The 25,967-nt window shown below is 35.0% G+C and overlaps 1 protein-coding gene across 4 annotated transcripts in view; it reads right to left on the bottom strand.

The window, feature by feature from the left end:
• RYR2 (ryanodine receptor 2) overlaps positions 1-25,967 on the bottom strand; it is a 434,547-nt gene that overhangs the window by 64,737 nt on the left and 343,843 nt on the right. For 2 of the 4 annotated variants that reach the window (XM_055714670.1, XM_055714671.1), the window contains exons 65-78: positions 24,891-25,021; positions 22,750-23,070; positions 21,162-21,402; positions 20,656-20,743; positions 18,949-19,041; positions 18,448-18,618; positions 17,432-17,491; positions 13,054-13,188; positions 9,753-9,865; positions 8,053-8,149; positions 3,655-3,758; positions 3,020-3,071; positions 2,813-2,866; positions 1,105-1,128 (exon numbers count right to left, since the gene is read on the bottom strand). In XM_055714670.1, the coding sequence (XP_055570645.1) occupies positions 1,105-1,128; positions 2,813-2,866; positions 3,020-3,071; positions 3,655-3,758; positions 8,053-8,149; positions 9,753-9,865; positions 13,054-13,188; positions 17,432-17,491; positions 18,448-18,618; positions 18,949-19,041; positions 20,656-20,743; positions 21,162-21,402; positions 22,750-23,070; positions 24,891-25,021 (1,684 nt within the window). The remainder of the gene's footprint in view (positions 1-1,104; positions 1,129-2,812; positions 2,867-3,019; positions 3,072-3,654; positions 3,759-8,052; positions 8,150-9,752; positions 9,866-13,053; positions 13,189-17,431; positions 17,492-18,447; positions 18,619-18,948; positions 19,042-20,655; positions 20,744-21,161; positions 21,403-22,749; positions 23,071-24,890; positions 25,022-25,967) is intronic. The other 2 variants (XM_055714672.1, XM_055714673.1) reach the window with 1 other exon arrangement.

Below are 25,967 nucleotides of genomic sequence, written 5' to 3'. Positions count from 1 at the left end.
CAGCTGTATGGGAACCTCTTTCTTTTGTGAACTGAATGTTAATAGAAACGCTAACAAACAAAACAACAGAATCATTTTGCTCTTTTCAATGGAAAAGGTTATAATTGTTCCCCATATTGCCATAGGCAATGAACTTTGGAAGCTGCTAACTGGTATCTGACCATCAGCTGAATATGTGCATTCCCATTCTCAAGGAAGCCATCTCTACTTAGTCTAGCTGCCATTGGCCATGGCACAAATAACTATATTTAATGCCTCAAAACCAAAAATGAGCTACCCCACACACCATACCTCCTCTCAGAACATCAACCTTGCAGCACTATCAGCAAGCAGGCTGAGTCAACAATGGGAACTGAGACTTCTACTTGCGTGAAGTAGGCAAGTAGGCTGGTGCTTAAGCCACGGGCCACCTTTTAGAAACAAATGGTGAGACTTTAATGATGAGACACAGATAACTGTGTAAGAAATTGAGTCAATAAAAAAAAATAACATTGTGAAATTTCAGAGCTATTGCCTCTATGTTTTTAGAGAAAACATGGAACAACTAGGAACCACTTCAGGTATGGAGTAGCTATGGAGTTTCTATCAAATACTATCACAATGAAGGGTAAGGACTCAGCCTGTTCCAAAGGACCTGAATCAAAGATAAACTATAATATAATTGATGGTCTCTCTGTGACAAACATTAGAAACATACTTCTACTACTGTATCAGAAATGCATGTCTGCTAAGATACAGAAGTCCAACTTCTTTCCCTTAAAAGCCAAATAAATCTTTTTAATAATTCAAATTAAATGGTAACCAGAAAGAAGATAACTGATGCACAAAAGGCAAGAACAGAAAAACAATACAAACAAGCCAAATGACACACTGTTTTCCCCAAAATGGCAATGTAATTTTATATGACATATTTTGCATAAATAATTCTTGGAGTCTTTAAAAAGCGTTTGTGTACAAGAAGGTTTTGGTAGAGAAGTCATGCTGGAACTGAAATGTCAAAAACATTTTCAAGACACTTTAGTTGACCTTATCCAAGATGTTGGGCCTAAAAAAAAATCACAAAATTAGACCCAGACAAATACACACATATTTTTTTTGTTTTACCTTGCTGCGTTGTGATCCTGTCACCTTAAGGAAGGGCAAGGACAAGAAGCGAAATAGTAATAAGAAAAAGAAGTCCAAATTTTTTTTCTGCAGGTGACTGACCAAATACATATACACAAAATTGTCTTTTGAACAGATTAATACATTATTCAAACATAAGTTTCATAGCTACAGAAAAAATAGTAATGAGAAACAAATGAATAGGATCTTCTGTCAAAAGATAAAGTTGAATGCTGAACACAGAACCCATTATAGTTTAGGTAGGGAGCACTAACAAATCCCTTACTGATAAAAGCTCCTTCGCCTCAATGACTTCCTGTTTATAAATTTTCACATTTATGAGCACAAGAATTTTGATAACTAACAAGCATGCATGGGTTAATTGAAAAAAAGCTTATAGAAAAAAAATATTCTTTCTTTAGTCAATGATACATCACACATTGCATTTCCGGGGGGGCGGGGGAAGGGGCAGGAACCCCAAAAACCAAACCACTGGAATTTGGATTTATATTTAGATATTTATAAACAGAAATTTATACATAGGGCATGGTAGTTATAAGTCAACTGGACTAGAACTTCTGAGTGACTGAAATGAATATGGTATTGGTATCCTTTCTGATCTCTGTGTACAGCCAAATAGGGAATACATATTTAAATAATTCAGTGCTATCTCATGCAGCATCATGTAGAAAATGTAAGTAACATCTGATGTGCACAAAACAATGGGAGTAAAAGTAAACATGCTTTAAATCACTTCTCAAAAATCAAAACAGCACAGGTGGGTTTATATCAAATAGATCAGTATATTTAGAAATATCGCATTAAAGGAATAAGAAAAGCATGTTTCTGTGTTTTAGTAAAGATATTAAACATAAGCATTAATTTATTTGAAAGACATAAGATTACTTTTAATGTCAGAATTATAATATGTTTAAATATTTCAAAATATTAAAAACATTAATAAGCTAATTCCCTCAGTTGCACTCAGAACAAATCTCTCGTAAACTGCATTTTATTAATGGAAAAAGGGACACAGATCCAAGAGCAAAGACATGACAAGGACTAATCTCTTACTCTTGTAATCAACTCATGTAAATGTGTTTCCTTATACAGTGGTTATCACCAAAAACTCAATATTCAACAACAATAGACTCATTTCCTATTCTAAACATAGGAAAAAGCTTGGCAGTATTGATGAATAAAAGCTAACCTTTTTACTAAGAAGCCCTAATAGATATGTGAACACAGAAATACTGTATAAATTACTGGTCCTGAATGTAAATGATTACTGCAAAAAGCAGTATTATTTCAGTATTTTAACCAACCGAATGAAAGGGAGGCCATGATACTTTAGAAGACATAGCCGGATAAGATCATACTTCCAGAATCAGTTACTACCCATAATATTTCTCTTCAACAACAAAAAAGTTAAAGTCAATCAGATAAACATGTAAGGTCCATTAAATTACTCTCTCCATAATCTTCTGTGATAGTATGCATGGTTTTGTTTTACTACTATGAATCTGGTGACTCCTATCTGCCAGTCCAGCTTCTGACATGCAGTTCACTGGCATAATAAGCTGCAGTAAGCCATGAACCAAGAAACAGAAATATCAGTTGGAAGCTATGAAATAATGTCTACCATGACAAAAAAAAAAAAAAAAAAAACCAACCAAAAAAAAACCCCAAACCAGAAGGATAATCTTACTTCAAAACTCTTCACTTCTTCTTCCCCATCATCATCCTCTTCATCATGGCAGCTCTGATACCACGCAGAAAGAAAACATTTGCTGGTAAGTCGAGGCAGTGGGGGTGGGGAGGCTAAGCCTTCCATCACTTTACATATAATTTCTCTTGATCTCCTTCATTACTTTTATTAAAACAGAAAAGATGCCAAAGATGGCAAAACAGTTACCTTTGCCATAATGTCAGCATAAGCCATATACAGAAAATCTTCTTCCACTTTGCTGGTTAATAGAGAGAGGGAAGGGAAAATGATGAAGATTAGAGCCTTTACAGTAGAATTGCAGCACCAAAATATTTTTAAGCACCTTAGAAATCTTTACATTTAGCTCATAATTAATTACAAAAGGCTTTTTGGAAAATGAGGACTTACTAACTGATACAAACTGAAAAGTAAAGCCAGCTACAAACACAGAAGAAATTCATAAACACCTTCCAATGAAGAAAACAGTTAATTTTTTCAACTATACCTAGAATATACTTATATTTCACATTCAGAATATAACTGCCAATATGGAATACAGACAGAAGAGGTGTAGTAAGTCCTGAATACAACATGCATAACTGTGAAAAAGTGTATGGGGCCATCTATTTGTCTCTAGAAAACTCCTTAGATCTAATGTTAAAACCTCTTTACATGCCACAGGGTAGAGAGGTTGGAGTGTACCTCAGACTCACCATATGTACATATGCATATGTTTTGGCCTAGCCTATGCAATCTCTCTTGAACAGAGACATGTATAACTTCAAATACAGGAATAATCTCAAAATCTGCATATCCTCTGCGGTCTTTCACACCATCCCTACCATTTTTCAGTCAAGGCTGTTCGACTGAATAGCAGAATAAGTTGATGTAAAGGATCGACTCTTTTAAGGCTTTCATCTTCTTCTGGTGGCTCCTCCCCAGGTTTCTTTAGGGAAAAAAAATATTTAAATATATATATTCAGTTATCTGTAGTGATAAATGTTTTACTCTGTGCAATTTATCAAGCATTAAATACTCACATACGTAATTTCAATTTGGTGAACCAGGAGGAAACAAGTTCCTAGCAAAGTCTGAACAGCCTGAATGCTGACCATGTTTATGACCATGAGGACTTACAACGATGACACCATTTGCAGAGCTCTGGATTTCCTCTCCTCACAAAAATTAACTCTCTTCCCTAAACTCTGAAAATAACTTCAATCTTTTAATGCTGTTACCCAGAACAAGTGGTAACCAGATGCCATCATTTGCTATTGTATTTTATTTATATATAAGTTAATAAGCTTCTTCATCTAAAAATTAGAATCCTCTATTCCAAGTCTTATGTCAGGTATAGTGTTCACTGAGGAACTCTGAGAGGCTTTGAGGGAGAAGAAATCCAAACTTGAAGCTCACCAATAGTTAAAGAGAAGGAACCATATCTACCAACAAGAGTAAAGCTGGCAGGATGCAAATTTTTAGAAGATGACGAATCAATAATGGATAAAAATATTATGCATCATTCAATAATATATATATACACACACACAAATAGTTCTTTTCATGTGATTATTTTGCTTTCAGATTTACAGCTCTTGTTAGTTCACTCGAAGAAAAATGTAGTCCTAAATGCTGCAATAGCAACCACCAAAGCAGTGTTTTGAAAAGAATCTATACACAACCTTTCCTCTGACGTCTTGTCTTTTGCCGCAAGACATTTCAAAAAGTAAATTTTGCATATCAAGTTTTTTTAAAAATTGCTTCTTCCAGACATATTTTTCTACAAAGCATGTGGTAGCTCAAAGAAAATGGTTGCATAAATTATGCCTGCTCTTTCCTTTTTTTCACCTAGCAGTATACACTAAAATACAGATTAAAAAAAAATGTTCCATACATTGATAAGACTGCACAAGTCAGAATGTCCTATAATGTCAGATGTTATCTGTTAGCAATAAGGAAGGGTTGGCCACATGACAGATATAAGGAAAATGAATTTTTTGCCTATTAAGAAGATAATTGTGTGTACTAATGTCAAATGCATTCCTGTGGGAATGCTTATAGATTTCTTTGTATACTACACTTCACATATGCCTGTGAAGCCCACCTTCTCCACTCAGCTGCACCAAACATGACTGGTTGCAGCTGAGAATTCACTTCAGCTGACATGCACAACGCTTATTTCCCATGCTAGTCTACGATGGCCATACAAGGTTAATTTCACATTTTGCAATATGTGACAATACTTTTAGTATCAATAACAAGATCTAAACAATACATACTATAACTCTAGTTATATCTCACCATTATGGATGTCTTCTCTCTCTCTTTATTTCAATCTCATTGAGGATGCTGACCTTTCTCTTTAATTAAATGGCGGCATTCTATAGTTGGTAATGTTAATAACCTGAATACCTCTCTAATGTTATCAAAACCGATGAATCAAAAGGGCAGAGATCATGTTAATGTTTAATACAAGTTACTACTTTTCAGACAATTGAAATTGAATGGAGGATCAAATTCACCAATGACTGAGTTAAGTAGAACTTATTATTAAGTATAGCATGAACCAAATGATTTTCTGAAACTTTTGAGAAGTATTTTTAGTTTTCCATGTTTTGAGACATTTGCCCTATAGTTATTTAAGTGTAAAATAAAAAGCTTTAACTGAACATAACATAAAAGGACAAAACAAGATGGGTAAATTTTAGTTGCCATTTCTAAATGTGCAAGATTTAAAAGACATTTTTTATATAATCCAATTATTAAATGTCCATTAAACGTACTGTTTTTATAAATTATGTCCAGTAATGTCTACCAACAAAACTAAGCAATAATTTTATCACATAAGCTTGTTAGATTTTTCATCTAACCTATTTAATCAAAGCAGAAGCATTTTTACTATTAATAAAGACAGCATTGAATATCATATGATTTAAATATCTAACATTAAAAATCTAGTTCCCTTAGAGACCTGATCTCTTGAATCAGATTTAAGAATTAGCAGAATTAAGCTCCTTAAAAAGAGGAATTTTGTATACTTTTTCTTTTAATATACTGAGGCAGAAAAAGCAGTGCCATTTTCCTATAAGAGATTCAAGGACAGAAGATTCAGAGAACAAAACTGCTCGTCCAGTCCTCTGCTTTAGGGGATTCAAGCACTTATATCCCACATCCCAGAAAAAGCCCTTACCACAGGTCTATAAATTGCTTGGATCTCGCCAAGTCAGGAAGGAGGCGTTTTTTACTGCATTTCTCCCTTGAAATTATTTTTACTCAGCAGAAAAGAGACTTCAGGATTCTCAGTACTGAGGAAGAATGTACCACAGCATACATTGTAGTTCAACTACAGAGAGTTCAAGGACAGGAACACTCGGCTATAGTTTCTGGGCTCTTGATTGTAATTGATTCTACCTAATATGTGAATAGTTCAGAAACTTCAGCCTATCCTTCCAGCATACACTAGAGAATCCAAGGCTCCTCCTTTCTCCCCATCCAGACCACTTCTGCCACCATAGCCTGGGCTATGATTCCATCTTGACAATCCAATAAATCTCTAATTCCTTGCTACACCAGGGTACACTTTCTCTAAAAGGGACAGAGAATCTTCACCAGCATCACAACGACATCTTTCATGAAGTCAACACTATAGTCTGGGACAGCTCCACAGAGCTCAACAGTAGAACTCCAAATTCTCACCGTCCATGACAGTGCTATAAAGCAGCAAGAATGTAATAGCATTTTATTTAAAGGACAAAAAAGAAAATAAGAGTTTTGTTTGCTCTTTTGAATGAAAGGTGCGGTATATCTCTCCTTAAGAGAGCACTGGAGACACATTTATCGTATGCTTGAGGAATTACAAGGAAATGCCTGTAGTCCTTTACTAAAGGATGATACAGCAGCCAAAACAGTCTGTTTCTCTCTTCTCTAAGACAGTTTTTCATATAAGCTACCTGCCAGCAAGGAGTTCTTCATAAACTTAGCCAAGATATGGTTGCACAAAGGAGGTAAGGAGACAACCCTTTATGTCAGAGTGTAGCCAAATGACCATGTTGGGTTATTTCTTCATATGTACACACCTGCACATACAGCAAAAGAGGTATGTTGTTCCACATTCCACACCTACACACACATGCTCTCAACTGCTAAAATGTAATTATTTTTGGCTATGAATCTGCATTATTTAAAAAATTTCCAGCATGAAGATAGCATATCAGTTTAAAAGGTTGTATACAAAATAAGTATTTGCAGAAGTCTCTTGCTTTTTCACAATGATCACAGAATAAGGACGCCACAAGAAACAAATTCTGCATGTGTGCAGGTAAAAATGAACTTGCATAGTTTGCTTGCGTTGAGTTTATTGCTGCTGATCATCCTCCCGCTGTTTTGATGCTTATTTTAAAAACTGTTCACAACTTGGATTGCTGGTTTTAAGCATAAACCTTAAATAGTAAAAGCAAAGCAATTTTTTTTTTTTTCCTAATAGCAACTTTCCACTTAGCTTCCTCTCTCTGTCGCAGCGAGCAGGCTCTCCTCACAATAAAAAGATTGATCTCAGACTGTGTTTTGTTGGACCTCCCAGGGACTGAATCATTTCCTAGTATGTGTTCTTGCCCAATACTCAAAAAAACTACCTTTCTGAGAGACAATTGTAAGGAATAAGGACAGAAGGCTTAACTGAAAATCACGCTGGGGATTTACCAGGCTAAAGACAGGGCTCTAACACTTTACTGCTGGGAAAAATACTCACCTCCCTGACAAGAGGATTCTTCTGTACAGAAGCTGCAGACCCTGCCTGCTTCTGAGGGACTGATTAATCTAAGATTAGAATTCCTCTAATTTCACATTCTAACCTTTTGTCTTAAATGGCTTTAATGTGGGTTGTGAAGTCTTCAAATCATAAAGGTTAACTGCAAAGAAAGAAGGGAATAGGCCGTTCCCCTTCTCCACAGGACAGAAGGTAAGAGAGAGGGGAAAGACAGCAACTGGCATGCAATTTAGACAAAAGTTTATAAAGCTTTATAAAAGGTTACTGAAGCCCTGAAGCAGGCTGCCTCAGGGGATTCTGGAATCTCCTTCACTTGTAATTTTTAACACCTGACAGAGTGACTTGGTTATAGCTCACCCCTTGGGAGAGACAGCTTAGGTGATACTCTATGTACCTCACTGATTTATAATTACAATTACACAAGATAAATGTTAATCCATAATACATTCCCACAACCCTTTGCACCCAGACATACTGCTAAGTCTTCTATCAGTTTGTCTTCAAAATAGTGTTCTTCTGTTTCAATCCAAGACTTATCATAGCCTTGAAGAAAGAGATTGACGGCTCGGTGCCTAAAAAGGGACATATGAGACAAAAGTTGTAAACTTTTAAAGAGAAGATTTGATCAACATGAATTTCGTTTAGCTTGAAGAACTGTCCCAATCCTTACAACCATCCTTTAAAAGGAAAGTAACATTTCTAGGGTAAAACCTGCCTATTTTAAAAATTAAGTTTACATTCAAAACTGTGTCCCATTTACTTGCAAAACTGATTTTAAAATGTCATAGTAATAGTTTTATGAACAGATAAAACCCCAGAACTTTAAAGACATTTAAACGTAAGTAAAAAATAAAATCAATTACTTTGGCACATTAGTAAGTTTTCATTTTAATATAAAATATTTTCATATTATTTTAATTTAAATGTTAACAGCAATAGGTAACTTTGGATTATGCTCAAATAGTTGCATTTTTGTAATGTTTGGGATTAGTCTTGCATATCTAAAATAAAAAAAACCTAAACATTTTTTTCCAAACTCCATGAAATTAAATGGATCATTAAATGGATGGAAAAGAAAAGAGGGCAAGCCAATGATGATTACTGGTTTGGGTTTTTTTTTTCTTGAGGATTCAATGCAACATGGACTGTGTTACAACAAATTCTCCATTAAAAATTTTATCAATTATCTGAAGTTTTTTAAACAACTGCCAGTTTCATATTCTGAAAAGGAAGAGGAATAATTACAATATACAGGAATGCTGGATATGTGCAGGTGACCCACTTGTTAATGTAAGAACAGCTACAGATGGAAATATCTTTGTTCTATTTTCAGCTGTCACGGCAGCCTCATTTCAAGCTAATATGATTCTCATCCCCTTGTGCTTCCTGGGACAGACTTTAAGATTCATCCTACTAACTGTGGTAACAATAATACGTATACTTTTGGGAAAAACTGAGAACACCAGTATGTTGAAAAGATCAGATACAAGTGTTCTGGAAATTATTTTTAGAAATTGCCCCCCAAAAAAGATGTCTTTACTTTTTCTGAATGTTCATTCCTTGCAGAACCTCAGGATTCTGAAACTTGCTTAACTATAGATCCTGTCCTCAACTGAACAAGAAAGAAAAGGAAGAAGAGCCACAGGAAAAGGTGTTAAATGCCCAGAGTATGTGCATATATATTTCTTGTCTAATAGAATGTTCTTTCCAAAAGTGCACAACAAACAGACAAGTTTTCAGACAAATAGTATGTTTATTTCCTGCATATAGAACATTTAGCATCTAATAATGAAGGTAACTCTGTATTTCCAGAGCTGTACCATGGCTTAGGAGGAAATTTATCTCCCAAGATGATATTACAGGAACAGAACCAATATGTCTGTTTCTGCATTTATCTCTTACAAAAGGTGTCTACTTTTCGGAAAAGAAAACATACAGGAGAAACAGGTGGAATAACAGCAGGAGGACAGAACTAGAAATTTTAAATACCTTTTATTATCTGTTTCAGAAGATATTAGAAGAAAGTAATTACAGCTATTGAAGTAATATAAAAAGTACATTTCCACGTAGTTTATCAGTTACTGCTTTACATGTTTTTCTTCCTTTGGATCTTGCCAAATAGCATTGGATGAACATGAACACATTTGTGAAAGACAGAACCAATATAGCTCTTACCTTGGCAGATTATACAATGGTGCCATTCTGAAGCAGGCAACTACTGCTCTTTTCCTCTGTTTAGACAGCAGCTTATGCCATACTGCTTTTTTGGACCGCTGAGGATGCTCAACCTGTTACATATAACGCAAATAATAAAAAAACCCAATGTGGCAATGTCGCTACTGTCTAGGCATAGTAACAATAATAATAATGTGAAATAACAGGTAAATCAAGTGGAAAGGTAGCAGAATAATAATAGATGGGGGAAAGTGTTCTAGACAGAGTTCAAGTGATCAGCCAAATTGTAGAATCAGAATTTAGAAAAGAAACATAAAAGAAAAATCCTCCCTTTCCTTGTATTACAGAGATAATTTCCTTTTTTACTTCATCCTACTTCTTCTATATTTTAAATAGAATATTATCGTTATGAAGGCCATCTCTCAGGAAAGCTTGACAAAGAATCTTCACTCTTCCTACCTTTTATGTGTAACTCTTTACATATGCACAGGTAAATTGTTCACCTTCACATAGTCTCAGGCAATACTTTTAGAGAAATTGCCTTAATTACAAGCAATCTTTGATTTGTAATATTTACCATGGCCAGCTACAATGGAAAAGAATTAACTTTAAAAACGAGAGACAGGCACAAAGTCCTAATTGGAACTAAATCCCTTCCATGAATCTGCATAGCTAAAATGACCACAATATTCCAGCACCCTTCAGCTACATTTCGTAATTTTACAGCTGTCTTCAGATACATTCTTTTTCTGCATCCTGGCCCTACACTAGTGTGAGATAAAAATGTCTGTGCTCCTCATCTTCTGCTCTTTTAGTTTATTTTGTTCCACCTTCCAGCCTTGCTTCCATCAGAAGAAAATGACTACTGTGGTCCAGAAGAGCAACTGCATGCAACAGTGTATATAGCCTGACTGGGTAACTGGGACTACAATTGCAAGCTGTGCTACAGATCCTCTCCCACAGCCCATTCACAGTCTTTGTGATTTACCTCCCAACTGATATCCATCAAGATGATATCGTTTGACTTAAACTACACAACTCCTGTAGAGTTGGGGGGGGATGTTTTTTCTGGGGGGTTGTTTCTTTGTGGGGGCTTTGTTTCTTTTACAGACAAGTGTGCTTGTGGAATAATAGCTCCTCTGTCTCCCAACATCATCAAAGGAGTCAGTGGAAGTTAGTATCTCTACTCTGAAAGACTTGGTAATTCTCCCTTGTAATAAAATAAAGCATATTATTTAAAATATGTAGTGATGATGATGTTTATGTAGACTCAATATTCATTTTCAACACAATTATCAAAGACAACTTTTCTAGTTTAGTGAAATACAAAAAATTATTCATAGTTAAACGATAAACATCTAATTAAACAGACTAAAATACTGCCAAGCATTCAGTGAAATGGATAATTACACTTGTAAGATTAAATGGTGACATTCTAAAACAAGTTCCTTCCAAAAGGTAAAATACAAATGAAGAATATTTGTTAAGAGAAAGGATAGAAAAGCATTCACTGCAAGCATATTTACAGTCACAAAACAAAGTCAGAGCTAATAATTTAGGAGTTAGGCAAACCCAAATGTGAAAGTTAGGTAATTAGTAATATCTTCACAATCAACTATAAAACCCTCTATACTTTCCCAAAAGAAATAGCCACGGCCTACGCAAGCAGATCTCTGAAAACAGTAAAAAAAAAAAAAAAGAAAAAAGAAATTAACTGTGCATGGAAAGAAAATACAAAGCATGAACTTATCTTTACCAGCACAACACGGAAAGCATTTAGAGTATGTACATATGGAGAACAGAGTATTTGTATATGGAGAGCAAAGGCTATCATAACAACTGACCCAGTGCTCACATATTCATTATTTTTAAAGATGCTGAATTACCTATTTCAGTAACAAAAGCACCTAAGCGCTTATCTACAGAAGATAAGTAAAGCTGTGGGGCCAAATCTTTAAACAAATAGCTGCAAAGTAAGCAGAACAAAAGCAGCCAGCATTTACTCCACTACAAGTCATTGTTTAAGTCTTATCAGAACAATTGATCTGAACTGGCGATCTGGTACTACAATGGGAATCCTGTCTGTTCTGTAGTACTGCTGGATTCTATACCCTGAGAGATTGATCCTATGACAGAACATGGAAAACAAAAGGATCATACCTTGGGTCTCACTCCCTTCAACAATTTCTCCAAACTACTCAAGCTTAACCAATTTATGTACATGATGGTATAGCTAAAATGTCAGAATCACAAGATTGTATATGCTGTTTGAACGCAAATAAAAGCCATTTAAATAAAAATATAAATACAAATTTATATAAAATAATAAAAAATGAAAACCAAGCCAAATTCTAAAGCTATCACTAGAGAAGCTGTGTATCAAATCATCTGACTGCCCTACTCTGTACAGCTATAACATACAGCTCCTAATCAGTTATTTATGCAGGCAGCTTTAAGTTTCTTGTTACGTCAATAACTCAAAAATCTCAACTGAGGAAAAAATACCTTGGAAAAAGGCTTTTTTTTTTTTTTTTTCAATAATTAAAGTTGGTTTTTACTCAACATTTCATGGTCCATGGACAATTTAGTGATTACTTCCTGCTAGCTGAAATGCCCCAGAAGGAAGCTGAAACATAGATACTGAATGATGTACCACTTATCTATAGGATGATGTACTTACGTTTATCTAAAAGCTGGGAAATGTCGAAGGACCCTTATTGCTAACATGACGGATGTACTAATTGCTACGTCCTTGGATTTGTCATCTTTAAAAAGGCTATCTGGTCCTAAGTTCCTGTTGTTTATACAACGTGGCAAAGACCAGGACTTAAATCGTGGTCACTAGTTTAGTGAGATATGTAAATGAGTTCCTGGAATTGTAATGAATATGTAAACGATTTCCTGGAAAGTTAATGAATAGGTATGAGTTGCTTGTATAAAGAGGGGACTGAAAAATCCCCTCGGTGTGCGTGACTTTGGTGGAGCGATCCCCCATGCACCCAGCACTGCCGAATAAAGATAACCTCCGCTCACTCGAATATTGGCAACCGATTCTTTAAATCGGTACCACTTTATTAGTCCATTTCCAAATAAATTATTGTTGGGTCTGCTGCAAACACACCGTGCGATCGATATGACCACAATATCGGATTACAAAACACAAGGCATAGCACTTAAACAGTAGCCATCACATGGAGGAAAAAAGAATGAAACATTAAGTACAGCAGGTGAAAGTATAAATGAGAGGCTGAATACTTGTGTTTAGATTAAGGAGCAATGGAATTGGGAAAATGTGTCTAACCTGTTCCAGGTGAAACAGTACATTAGCTATATCGAGGACCCTTCCCACAGTCTTCTCTGGATCTGAGGAATCTTCGGTCCTGTTTGGTAAATCTTTGTAAAGTGCCATCTGCCATCTAATGGCGGGATCCTCAAGCTGCAGGAGAAAGATTTCACATGTCACCGAGGCAAAACGTTCCAAACGTCGGATCAGACACTAATTAGTACAGAAACTGCTCCAAAGGACAACAGAAGCACTTTATTTGCCTAACCTACACCTTGACATGGCTAACCCGTAGTGTCCGCTACCCTGACCAGGAGAACAAAACTCAAGACTGATTTGTGCAATGCTTCTTGAGAGCTTCCAGAGGACTAAAAGTCTAATAATCATACAGAGGGCAAATGATCATGGGCCAACAAACAGCACTGGCACCAGCAATGAATATATTATTTGAGGAAAAGTAATGAATATGAGGTAGACAGGCATAACTTTGTACCCTGAATTTCCAGTTATTAAACCAAACAACAATGAAACTGTTGGTTTAGTAGTTGCAGGCAGTTAGGTTTCAGTCATGGAAATTAGTAATACTAGTCTTATTTATGTCTTATTTTTTTATTTTAGTTTTTTTCAAATGTTAAAAAGTCCTAATTTTACTAATTACTAGTTAAACAATGAAAAATTAGTTTATGAAAAATGAATTCAAGATGCATTTGCTTATTAGCCTCGAAATTATAAATAACTGCATGAAGTAAAAATAATTTTTATTATATTTCTCTTTACATTCAATTTTTTCCATTTCAGTGATCTGTGAGTCTGTTCTACCATTAACAATCTCTTTTTTGGTTCATTTTGTCTCCCCAGTGCTTCTGCTAATCACCACCTATGCAACACATTTTGCCACCATTTTTTGTGCCAATGAAACCGAAGCCAAATGCAAGGGGTAACCCATTATAGCAAGAGCTGCAGCCAGTGATCACTCCTGAGCGTGCAATTGAGATTTAAGTCACACCGGCCTGTATTACTAGAGCATTTAGGAGCCTAAAACCTACAGATTTGAATAGGGCTTACACTCAGCACTTACTTTTCTAAAACATCTCTGTGGATCCAGATTTCAATTTGTGCCTAAGATGAAACAATAATGCTAATTCACCTCCACAAAACATCTTATGATACACAGTTTAGTGAAGTTCCAGGAACGATTATAAACTTACACAGTTGCTCAATAATAGTTTATTACAACCTAGAAAGCCACAACTGGCAGGCATTTCTTCCACCTTTCGGCTTTTCCATTTCTTAACAACTGTCACATCCACAGTCTTTGTGTGAGCATTTGACTGGATCATCATGAATGGATAGTCCACAAAAGACTTTTTAATCACAGGTGGAGATGTCTTTTGATCTGAGGACTCCTCACATTCTATCAAGGTACAGCTTTTTTCTATAGGTAGTTTTCTAAGGGTATGAGTAGTTGACATTTCAAGGTGTGAATTAGCATGGCTGGAAGAAGATTTTGGTGACTTGAGCTTCATCCATGTCAAAATGAATGCAAGTTTCGTCATCAATTTCTTGAAATAAAAGGCTCGGTACTGAGTAACAGCATGCAGGCATGCAAGGAAAGGAAAGACAGAAACAGGGTGAAGACAAATGTAGACAAACGTAGACAAATGCATGAAATAGACGCCACAACATTAATAGCTAAAGATTCAGAAGGATGATTCTCAAACAGTGCAGTTTTCCAAACAGGAATCAAGATAAATTACATTTTTGCTCTAACATAAGTGACAGAACATGGTGTCTGTGGAAAAGTAAAAGTAGTTAACAGAAAACACTATTTGAAGAAAGACTATTGCTATAGTTGGAAGAGAACCAGCTGTTCCAAAAATTAGTATTTTCCCTCTTCTTTGAAAACCACCTTACACAAACACCATTATAACTAAGTCACATATTCATTCACAACTTTAAATAATAACATAAATCTATAAGACCATTTCGCCTACACTCCTTTTATGTCTGACTCAATCAGACAACAAAAGGGTGGTGTAACAGCACAACAGAATGATTTTTCTTTGACAAGAAACATCATACTTGACTGTATCTGACATATACTTGGTTCAGCCACTTTCGTGACTGAATACTAACGACATCAGAGAATTATGGAATAAACTATATTGTACTTTGTTAATAACTACTGAATTTAACTTTAGACATTATACTTTTAAATAATTTATACACTTACATTTAATGTGAACTCTAGAACATGGCAGTGCTAAATGATTCATGAAAAGACATATTTCAAGCCACTGAAAACAAACTACTTAGCAATAGATAACAAATCATAATAAAGATAGTAAGAGAAACAATAATTGAAGTTTTGAAGTCCTAGAAATGCCATGTATTTTGTCCACAGTTGAGTTGACTGCTTTTCACATACAGTACAAAACCAGACCTTTTCAAAGCTAGTAAGGCAGCATGGAGATAGCTATAAAATTAAGCTAGCTACAATAGCTAATTAGCTTTGTTAGCTATGTATTATGTCGCTCCCTTTCAGAACATCATCTTCCACTGGTAGTTCATTCTATAATTAAGAAAATCCAAAGTCACTGCTGAAATGTTTACAACTGGAAGATCCATCAATGTGTACTTTGGATTAGCTAAGATTACTTGCTTCTTAATTATCAAGGCACCATGAAATTTCATCAACATAAGAAAATTAAAAGTATATTTATTCTCATGTTTTATAAACGGAGGAGGTGGTATATTGCTGAAAAATAGCAAATTTTTAGTTGAAGCAAAGGAAGTTTCTGAAGAAAAAGCACGGATCGAGGTATGAAAGAAGTATCATTACTCCAAGACAACAAAGCAATAAGACAAATTTCTTGATAGCATATGCAGAATGTAACCCTAAAGAAGTAAAATAGAAACTAATTTAAAACAGGAGGACAAGTACTAAGAAGCAGCATGAAATGCCAGGCAAGACTTACAACTGCATGGCTCCCAAAATGACAATATACACATACTGAAAATGTCAGAACAGAAATACCTATCTTAATTAAGAAAACATTACTGAAGTTCACATACAAAATCACAAGACATTTAAGGTTTATATGTGCATGGCTTACTGCTTAGATACTGTTGCTTATGAAGATCGTCATAAATACTCTTTTGTTCCTAGCACTTTGCCTGTGTGCTTTCTCCTGCTTCTCAGTATGTAACAATACTTGCTATATAACAATAACTATTTCCAGGGGGTTTTAGGATTTAACAAAATCTTTTGTTTTCAGTGGTAAACTCTCCTGTGTGTATCCCTATAATTTAAAGCTATTGGACTTTTAATTGTAATATTTTATCAAAAATGCTAATTGTTAGCTTTGTAAAATCTTTTATCTTCTTGTGAGCTCCCAGAAACCCCAGCCTCCATAGAATCTTGCTTGACATTGCAGCAATATACAGAAAACATAAGATGGGAGAAAATTAACCTTCAGATATTATTCAGGAAGAACCATACCATTATCACAGTAATTTAAAAAAAAAATAAATATATATCTACTGCCATGAACCGAATTGCAGTGGAATCTAGACTTCTGGATGACTCCTAAATAATCTTTCAGAAAAAAAATACCAGATTTCCAACTCACATGTTTATTCTCTTGTAACTATTTAATGAGCACAGGAAATACTAGTTAGTTTTTTTCCCTCGAGGTGAATGAAACCTGGGGTGGGGGTAGGAGGTAAAGGACAATCCTAAATAAAGCACCATCCACAGGTTCAATTCCATCTTCCTTCAGTAAAGAAGAAATATAAATAATTTTATTATATTTACACATTATGGCTTCTTCTTTGCTATTATTTGAAGCATTAATAAAAGTGTTCAGCTACACTGGGCTAGTTCAGGACTTTTTCCCTAGGGCTATCCACCTGGCACTAATCAGAATTTGATAACAAAAATCTACACTTTTTCTGAAATACTTTTTTTCCCTGGACTGAAAAACAGGAACAAAACTAGAGTGAAAAAGTTCCACTTTGCTCAGAGTATGCCGAAGTGGCAGCTTCCTTTTCCTCTACACTTCAAACTGTTGCAATGTAACTGTGAGCATTTTGGAAATTCTATCCCAAAAATAGAAGGTCAAGTTTAAACAGTGATAGACCTTGCTTCCACCTCCAATGTCTTATTAATGGTGTGTGCAGGCAGGGATTTGAAGAGCCACATGTTATTGTATATAATGCATACATAAACACATTAAATACCTAACATTTAACAATTGACATGAACAAGTTACTTGACAGAAGAGAAAAAGGGACTACAAGTTATCCTAATGAACCAAGCCAGGCTGTCATTATATGTCACCAACAAATGAATTCAAAGGAAGAAAAATCATATTAAAAACTGCATATAGATTACCTTGCCCTGGAGATGAAGATTACTGCGGATGATGTCTCGTACTTCATCTTCAGTATCTTTCTGCCAATAAATTACAAATCATATAAAGTTAGGAATTAGAAGGTAATCATGAAAAGATATTGTTCATATAAATGTCAGCCTTGGGCTTAGTTCAGATGATGAATAAAACTGACAACGAGGATGAGTGAGGAGAATCTCAGTGGCAATACATCTTTATGTATCATGCCAGAGCTAGCTATATCCAAGCTCACAGGAACAAGTTCTGGACAGCATCATTTATATTTGTCCACAGTAACACATTAAATGCAAGTCAAAATTAAAATCACTAGTATAAACATATATACATACTTAAACCAAAGTTTGACCAAATGAAACCAATATCATGAACACAACCTTCTCTCATTTGACTTCTATTTCTTTTGGAGATCTTTTACTCTATAAACATTTGATTCATCTGTTCAAAGGTCATATAACCCACTTGGCTGTATAAAGTATCAGATCTTGAGAAAGGAATATATTCCAAATTACAATCACATTATTGCATTGTGAGTATACTCCTAGAAGAATCACTTTTAAAACAGTCTATCCCTACAGAAATCATTGCATTCACATGAGAGTGATCAAAAGGAATTAGTTATGATATTGGGCACAGAAGTTAGGAAATATCCAGTTCTTATCTGCATTTGCAAATTCAAGCTACATAAGATAGAACAAACACAATTTTGCATTAAAATGTAAGAGAGAGAAATAACTGTTTCAATTTAAGAATGTTATCTCTCTTCATACACTGATCATTTAGAAAACAAGAATATTCAAACTGAAATCTTTATGCCCTGAAAATGAGAACAATATGCAGATTACTACCTACCGTAGTCACCCATTGTGCCTTTATATAACAGAACTTTAGTCTTGATTATTTGTGTCATGCCGTAAGAATGAGCATGGCAGGAAATACTCAAAGAATTTCATTAGTGAAATACTTCTACCTTTTAGAAGGGCAAAAAAAAAGCACCTACCATACTGAATCGATTTTTGGCCAGTGCAATCAGCTCTTGGTCTCCAGGAGCACAAATGTTTAGACCTATGGGAAGTAATCTCTTCAGTGCTGCCACGATGAGAGAGGTCTGCATAGAGTACCGGTCACCTTTTCGCTTCATCTTCTTCCTCTCTTGGTCAGAAACTGCTGCCTGCAGCATAAAGCAAAGATGAACAAAAAAAATCCAACATTAGATAGAAGAATTGTACTGGCAATTTTGTATTTGTCTCTGCTTTGACAATTTCCTTACTACATAACACAGCTACAACTCTATCCGATGGAACTGCCATTATACCATTGTCAATATTTTGCACCATATCTTGACAGTCCACTGTGTTTCTCAAACAAATACTTTTTGATTCTCAACCCAGTGTTTTCAACAGGTATTATTAAAAAAAAAAAAAGTAAAGCAGTGCTTCTGTGGAGTCTTCCTGTCTCCTTCCCTTCTGCAAATAGAAAAATATAAAAATCTTTACACTACCTTGGACATCTTGGATTTGGTGTCGCTGATAAGGAAAGACATGTTGTTGATTTCATTTTGTACTACAAAGTTCTGCTCTTCCCTTTTGAAATTCTGGAAATATATAGAAGACCTCAGTTAAAAGCACTTATGATATATGAGGAACCTTTCTAACAAACCTTAAATAAAAATATAAATTAACTAGAAATTTGTAAATCTAAAAGATAAGACAAGGACAGAAGAAATTAATGGATGATCAGTAACCGACTTGTGTTCCAGCTCTATTTACATGACACAGCTCAGGGGGTTGTGTGTTTTGGATTTTTTCTGTTAGAAAGGAATGTTTATCTGGCTATGAAATAGCTATGAGAAAAATCTTACTCCTCCTTTAATCAATAAAAGTCGTCTGGGTTTTCCCTTACTCGTAAATCATTCATTCCATTTTTCCCCCCCCATTAAAAATCCCACTATAAACAGATACATAAGAAACTTTAAATGAAAGACTGAACTTATGAATACACAAGTAATGTGATGATCCAGTATCTATCTACTGTGCAATGAGTTTCTGTGCACAGCAATGTTTATAATAAATTTTACAGTCAAATTCAGGCACAAGTACACAAATAATAAAGCATCTTGTTTCCCAAACTTGAGATAATTGAAATTATGGCAAAAAAGAAATTTAGTACAGACAATAGTCCATGCAGAGATCCAAATGCCTGGAAGTACTTAGTCTCTTCTGGGTTTTTTCTTCTTTTTGTTCCCATATTACATTAATCATGTTTTATTTTTATTTAAGTGCTATCAGTGATGGTGCCTGATTATTTCTTAATGCAGATGCCTTGGTTGATTATGGCATACGAACCAGAACAATCAGACTTGAGAACCAAGTGTAAATTTTGTAGAAGTGGAATTAAGAAGAAATCCTTAACTGGTAAGTATGATAGTATCATCTAGGAAAAAAAAGACTTTATTCTGAGAATTGCTTGTAAGATATATTTGCTACATCCTTGGTCTTAGAATGCTTACTGACTTTCCTTCATTCAATCCAGCTATAGAGAGTCCTAAGCTTAATAATTGAATTATATACCTTTAACTTTTATTAAAGAAATACAAATCTATGCTACAACACAAATTGATTGTAAATAAAGCTGCACATTTCCTTAGGAAACCCTTGTTCTACTAGTCACATTGGAGACCTTTCCACAGGATTTTAACTGTAACTCTGCCAAGAGGCTCAATCAGTCAGACCATAAAAGTTAGGAAAATTGACTTCAATGAGAAAACTACTACTAATTTAGTAGCCATACATCTGATTACAAAAAGGCTTTGGGGGTGAAAATAACTGATTGGAGAAAAAAACGAGGTAAGGACACAGACCTCAATGAGCTTTACACATAAAAAACCCCACAAAACAGAACACCACCAAAAGCAAAAAAACCCCAAACAAACAAAAAAAAAACCCAACCAAAAAAACCCCAAACAAAACAAACCAGAATTTATATGAAAAACATCTACATTTCTTGTTACTATGCTTCAAAACACCCACTAACTCCCCAAGCTACTCAGAAATTTCAAAAGTGTCAGAAAACTGAAAGTCATTAATACCTTCCCATCTGCAGTTTCACTTCTGGCATTAAGCATGCTTTCACAAACACAACCACTAAATAATTGATCTACCTACTAAGAAAGTTAATTGAAACAAGTATTTACCAAGGAATTACTTACATGCGACTTTGACCAGTAAATGAAGACCTCAGCCACCATGCGGAACAATTCTTCCGCTTCAGGATTGGGCTCTTTCAGCCATTTTGCCCTAAAATTTGGTAGAAGGGTGGAAACGCGGATGATCCTCACTGACTTTATGGTTTGAAATCAGTTTTCAACATTTTACCAGGATACAAGCCAACAAAACCAAGCATGCATGCTTTTAATCCTTTCTGGTAGCAGTGGCTTTTTGATTTCCTATTTCAAACCCCTTTAAATCCTTTTACATTAATCTCAGGTCTAATCCACAGGAGACTTGGATTATACCTTTTTTGTTTGTTTGTTTTCTTCTTCAAAAGACCCCAGCTCCTCCTAAAAGTCACAAAGCATGAGGTTGCACAACTTCAAGACTGGCAGGCTGAGTAAAAGCTACTTTAACTCAGTGCTAGGCTTATCAAGGGATAAGAGATGGTATCAGCAAACAGGAAGATGTTATGAGATTCATTGACCTATTCCTCTCCACATACCTGTTATAGTCCACAAATCTAATCAACAAAGGGTAGAAGGCATAGAGGTCCCGTGCCAAAGTGGTGAACTCATCTAGGATGAGCAGTTCAGCCTCCGACATGTCACCTCTGCCTTCTGCTCTTAGATGTTCTTCATCCGATACAACTACTGCTGCTTTTTTCTTTAGTTTATCCATCAGTGGCAGGAAGTGTGTCTTTAAGAGCTGTGGCTTCGCTTTGCTTATGATGGGCTGGGAAAACACTATTTAAGGCAATGAGCATTATAATATATACCTAGCCACAAAATATAATACAAACGTTTACCTTTCCCCTCTTTCTTGGATCTTATTCCTAGGCTACAGAGTAAAATCCTGCCCCCATTGAAATCAGCAGAAATTTTGCCAAGAATTAAATGTGGTCAGGATTTCACAGTCAACTCACTTTGTCACTATGAGGGCAGAAATTACAACCTCACAGACTAAGCCTGCAAGATCACAAAACTTGAAATACTTCTTTAACGGCATTCTGTCAACTTATTGATATATGCCTGCATGTTATTGAGTTAATGGTATGTATGGGTGGATACACATATAGCTACATAGTGCACATACAAATTTTCGCAGCCACTGGCTCCTCTTTTTGAGCCTTGCTTTTTAGCTGGAGTGAATTAGAAGTGGAAAGCACACTCTAGCTATTTGCAAACCTACTAAAACAGCCTGCCTGTATTATGCACATTAGGACGCTGGAAGGTTTGTGTGTAAACAGAAGCGAGACTAATCCAACCATCCATCAACCAGCCATTTCAGACTTGTTACTGCATGCTTTTTGCAACTCCACTCATAAAAATGAATATGTAAATTAGCTTTTTTTGGGGGGCCTATTAGTGCAAAACTATTTGTAACCTATCCATTAGACTACAAAGCATTTTAGCCAGTTACCACTTATCCTTCAAAAGATCAGGAAACCAGAATACTACCATGAACGAAATTCCTAGTAAAGTACTGAAAAGTCATGAGAAAGCCTAGCAGAAAAACTGAGTTCACAACACTAAAGTGACTTTTCCTTACAGAAGGAAATAAACATTGAGAAATAAACTGTTTTTAAATCAATTTAAGGTGTTATCACAATGAAGTTAATGTAAGGATTACTAAAATGACATATGTATTTCCATATTTCATTGTCATAGCTACATACAGCTTCAAAATAGTATTTTAAGGATCCAGCGCTCCTACAGAGTAGCAAGGAACTCTGTAATGTCTGAAAATCAAAACTTGCTATATAATTAAAAGGGGCTAAATAACTATAGTCTTTAAATTCGATATACTGCAAAACATGTATATGCAAATTCAGGGGGAAAAGAAATAGTCTAATGTACTTCCTTTATTACTATGAGATTAAAACATACTGCTTGCACTGTTCTTTCCTTATACTTAATATTTCTGGCTCATCAAGATCTGTATCATTTAAAAACATAAAAATTATTAGTGTTGATCTACTCCATCTTTAACAGGGAAACTACAAAGTAATTCAGAGTGTGTGTATATATATAAGTTCTGAATATGCACACACGCATGCTTGTTTATTTATTTATTTTACTTTTACATCTTACCTGCTAATCTCTTCATCCAGGCTCCTTCATCAATCCCAAGGTTGTTATAGATGATTTTCAATATGTTACCCAACAGAGTGTTCATGTGCTCTGACGTCAAGGCTGTGCAGCACATTTCAGCCTTGTCGGGGTTGTTTTCTGGCCCATGCTCCCACCAGTGTGACATGTAACTACACAGCATAGGCAGTATCACTTCCATGATATGTGGCATTTGTGTGTAACGAATACCAGACTCTGCCAGTTCCACAATTTCTTCCATTAGCTTCATCAAAGAAGGAATATTTGGACAAACGTCTTCTACACTATTAGGCAAATTGAGAACTATTGAAAAAAGAAATAGATCAAAAAATCAATAAACTAAGTCATAGAGGGTAAATAATTCTTTTCAATTGCTATCCCATATGACTTTTGTTTTCTATTTACATTTATGCCCTTCTGATCCAAGGAAAAAAAACCCAAACACAAAAATAGAAGCCAGGTACTTTCCTACCGTTGAGCAGTAAACTGTTTATATTTAAACTTCAATAATAAAACTTTATATTGTAAAAATAATTCCTATATGGAAGCTTCAACAATGTAATTATTATGGAATTAATTCAGGGAAATCAGATGCAGTTTGCTATATTCAAAATAAAAGCCCAAATTTCAGAATTTCTTCCAGCCTAAGCTTTGCGGTTGAGGAAACAAATGGATACAATGAAACACCTCTTCAAAACATACCAGGGGAAACCCGGAATGTTAATAGAAGGGAAAAAAAAATCATTGCCTGACATAATGAGTAGAGAAGATCCTGAGAAACTGACTTCTGGAGGTGAATTTCTGATTTTACATGTTTACTTTTCAAGTTATTTGAATTATCAGTTCCTTCCTTGAAGAGGCCCTGCAATTGCCTTTGGTTTTGGAAGCACTTTCTTTCATGTACAAATAAAATCTGTAAGCACCATTATTAACTCTTGAATATCCTGACGTACACACACAATGAGGTATACAGATATCTGTATGTTGAAAATTAAGCCTGCAATTTGCGATTCCAAATGTTTGTATCAACATAGCCTATGATTAGTCTTTTTCTGAAAGCTGTCTCTTCTTCTATTCAGACCCAAATACATTTTACATAGCCATCCCTGAGTCTCCTTCAAGCTTAATGAGATTTTGGAAAATAAACTCAAATTTCTGTTAAAAAAATCAATGAAGATACATACAAGATGATTGTCTTTCTAGATGTATTAAAAAAGCTAGAGTACATATAGTAAGTAAACATGGCTGTTGATACCTTCAAAATAAGATACTACAGCTCTTTGAAGAATAAATCTGGCATGCTTCCTTTCTTAAAACTAAAGATGATGTTATAAAATGGATGCCATCATAAATTGGCATTTTCTATACTGTCATCTATACATATCTGTGACATCATTTGTACTCTAGTACAAATGTAGAGTTTGTACAGTTCTACTGCAACTTCTATTTACCGTAGAAACAATTAGGGCATATGACCTTATTCCACAGCTATGTTTTAGCATAAGAAACATCAAGAGTTGCAGAATGGAACAAAAAGGTAAATGCAAACTAAACACACGTAATGTTACTGGAAAGTATCTGTACTGTCTTGTATTTCCAACAAAGAAAAAATAATTTACATACTACTCTGCAGTATATTTACTTTCTAGTAGTATATTATTAATACATATTTCTAAGAGTACATTATTAATAGTATATTAATACAGGAAAAGGTATTTTGTTTCAGTTGCAATCCTGTATGTTTTAAGGACCCAATATTGCATAAGATAACTGAGGAACTAGTTACTGATCAGAATACATAATTTTATCATCAAATATACATTATGTGAGATATTAAAAATGTGCAAAGCCCCTTCAATAACTTGATTCCAAAGTAGTATTTTGAGAATGGTATCTCAAACCAAAACCATCAGTATCTTTAGAAACATGAAATAATTGGGTTTACCAATTATTTGGTAAATAATTACTTAGACTTAGCCCATTGATTTAGGAAAGAAACACGAGCAAGAGATGACAAGAGAATTATTGCATATAAAATGCATGCCGAAACACATGTATCAAGGCAAGCAGCACTTATTGTGAAATTTTGTTTTCATAACCATCATGTGAGTTTCTGGAAATACCTGCTCTGTCTCTCGCATTCTTGGTATTGTAAATTGAGTAGATATTATGTTTGTTCAAATGAGTTTCCAAAAAAGCCACTGGAAATGCACCCGAGAAAGCAGCCAAGCATTCTCCCAGTGCTGATCGTTGCCTGTGAATTAACAAACACTGTTATGTACACACATCTTTGATGACTGAATACTCCTCAGGGTAGTTGTATACCAGCCTTATTTTTATTCTAAGATGAGCTCATCTCAAAGAGATAAGCCACAATATTACTAGGATCACCAACACAAGAATAGATAATACAAACTGAAATCCAGCAATGTTCTGCTAATATACAAATGAAATGTTATGTTACACAATGTCAAAGGTGGCTTATTTAGCTGAGAGCCAGTGAGGAACATTTAGGGAAAACCTGAAGTCATTATAACAATGCTTTCTGTTCTATTACTTTCCTCTCAGCTTTACTGACTTTATAATTTCTACTATTAAGAAAGAGCTGCTGAACAGACCAAGAGACCAAATACAACTATCATTTTATTTGAGTGATATACTTTCTTTTTTGTGAGAAACAGCAATAATCAGACTTTGGTCTAGCATGAAAGTTCTTCAGAGAGCCAAAAATTGCTTTTACTGATCAATAACTCTGAAAGTTTTGCACAAAAACATTGCTCTAATTTCTTCAAATATATGACAACATTTATTTGATAATCAAAATTCCTTTTGTGGGTCAAAACTGCAAAAAGTCTGTCTCTAGGAAGAAGTGAGTGATCCCTTGTCACTTCACTCGGGTCCTTCAGGGGACATTTAAAACTATTCTTTCTGATTTCTAATTCAGCTGATCAGAGCAGATTTTTGAGATGTGAGAAATCCTTAGCTGCTGAAGCTGAGCCATACAGATGACCGAAATCCAGAAGTCCCATGAACTTCCAAGCAAAAAAAGAATGCTTCCAAACTAATTTAACAAAATTAATCTTTAGTCAATATTAGTATCTTATTTTAGGAACTTAATATTTTCTAGATCTAACTCATTAAACTTGATTTTGTTAAATCTAACTTCATTCCCATTTTTATCCTGTTTGCTCCTTCTTCCT

This window comes from Falco cherrug, chromosome 6 (assembly GCF_023634085.1).
Source record: "Falco cherrug isolate bFalChe1 chromosome 6, bFalChe1.pri, whole genome shotgun sequence".
Taxonomy (NCBI): domain Eukaryota; kingdom Metazoa; phylum Chordata; class Aves; order Falconiformes; family Falconidae; genus Falco; species Falco cherrug.
This window is presented reverse-complemented; position numbering and strand designations above follow the sequence as displayed.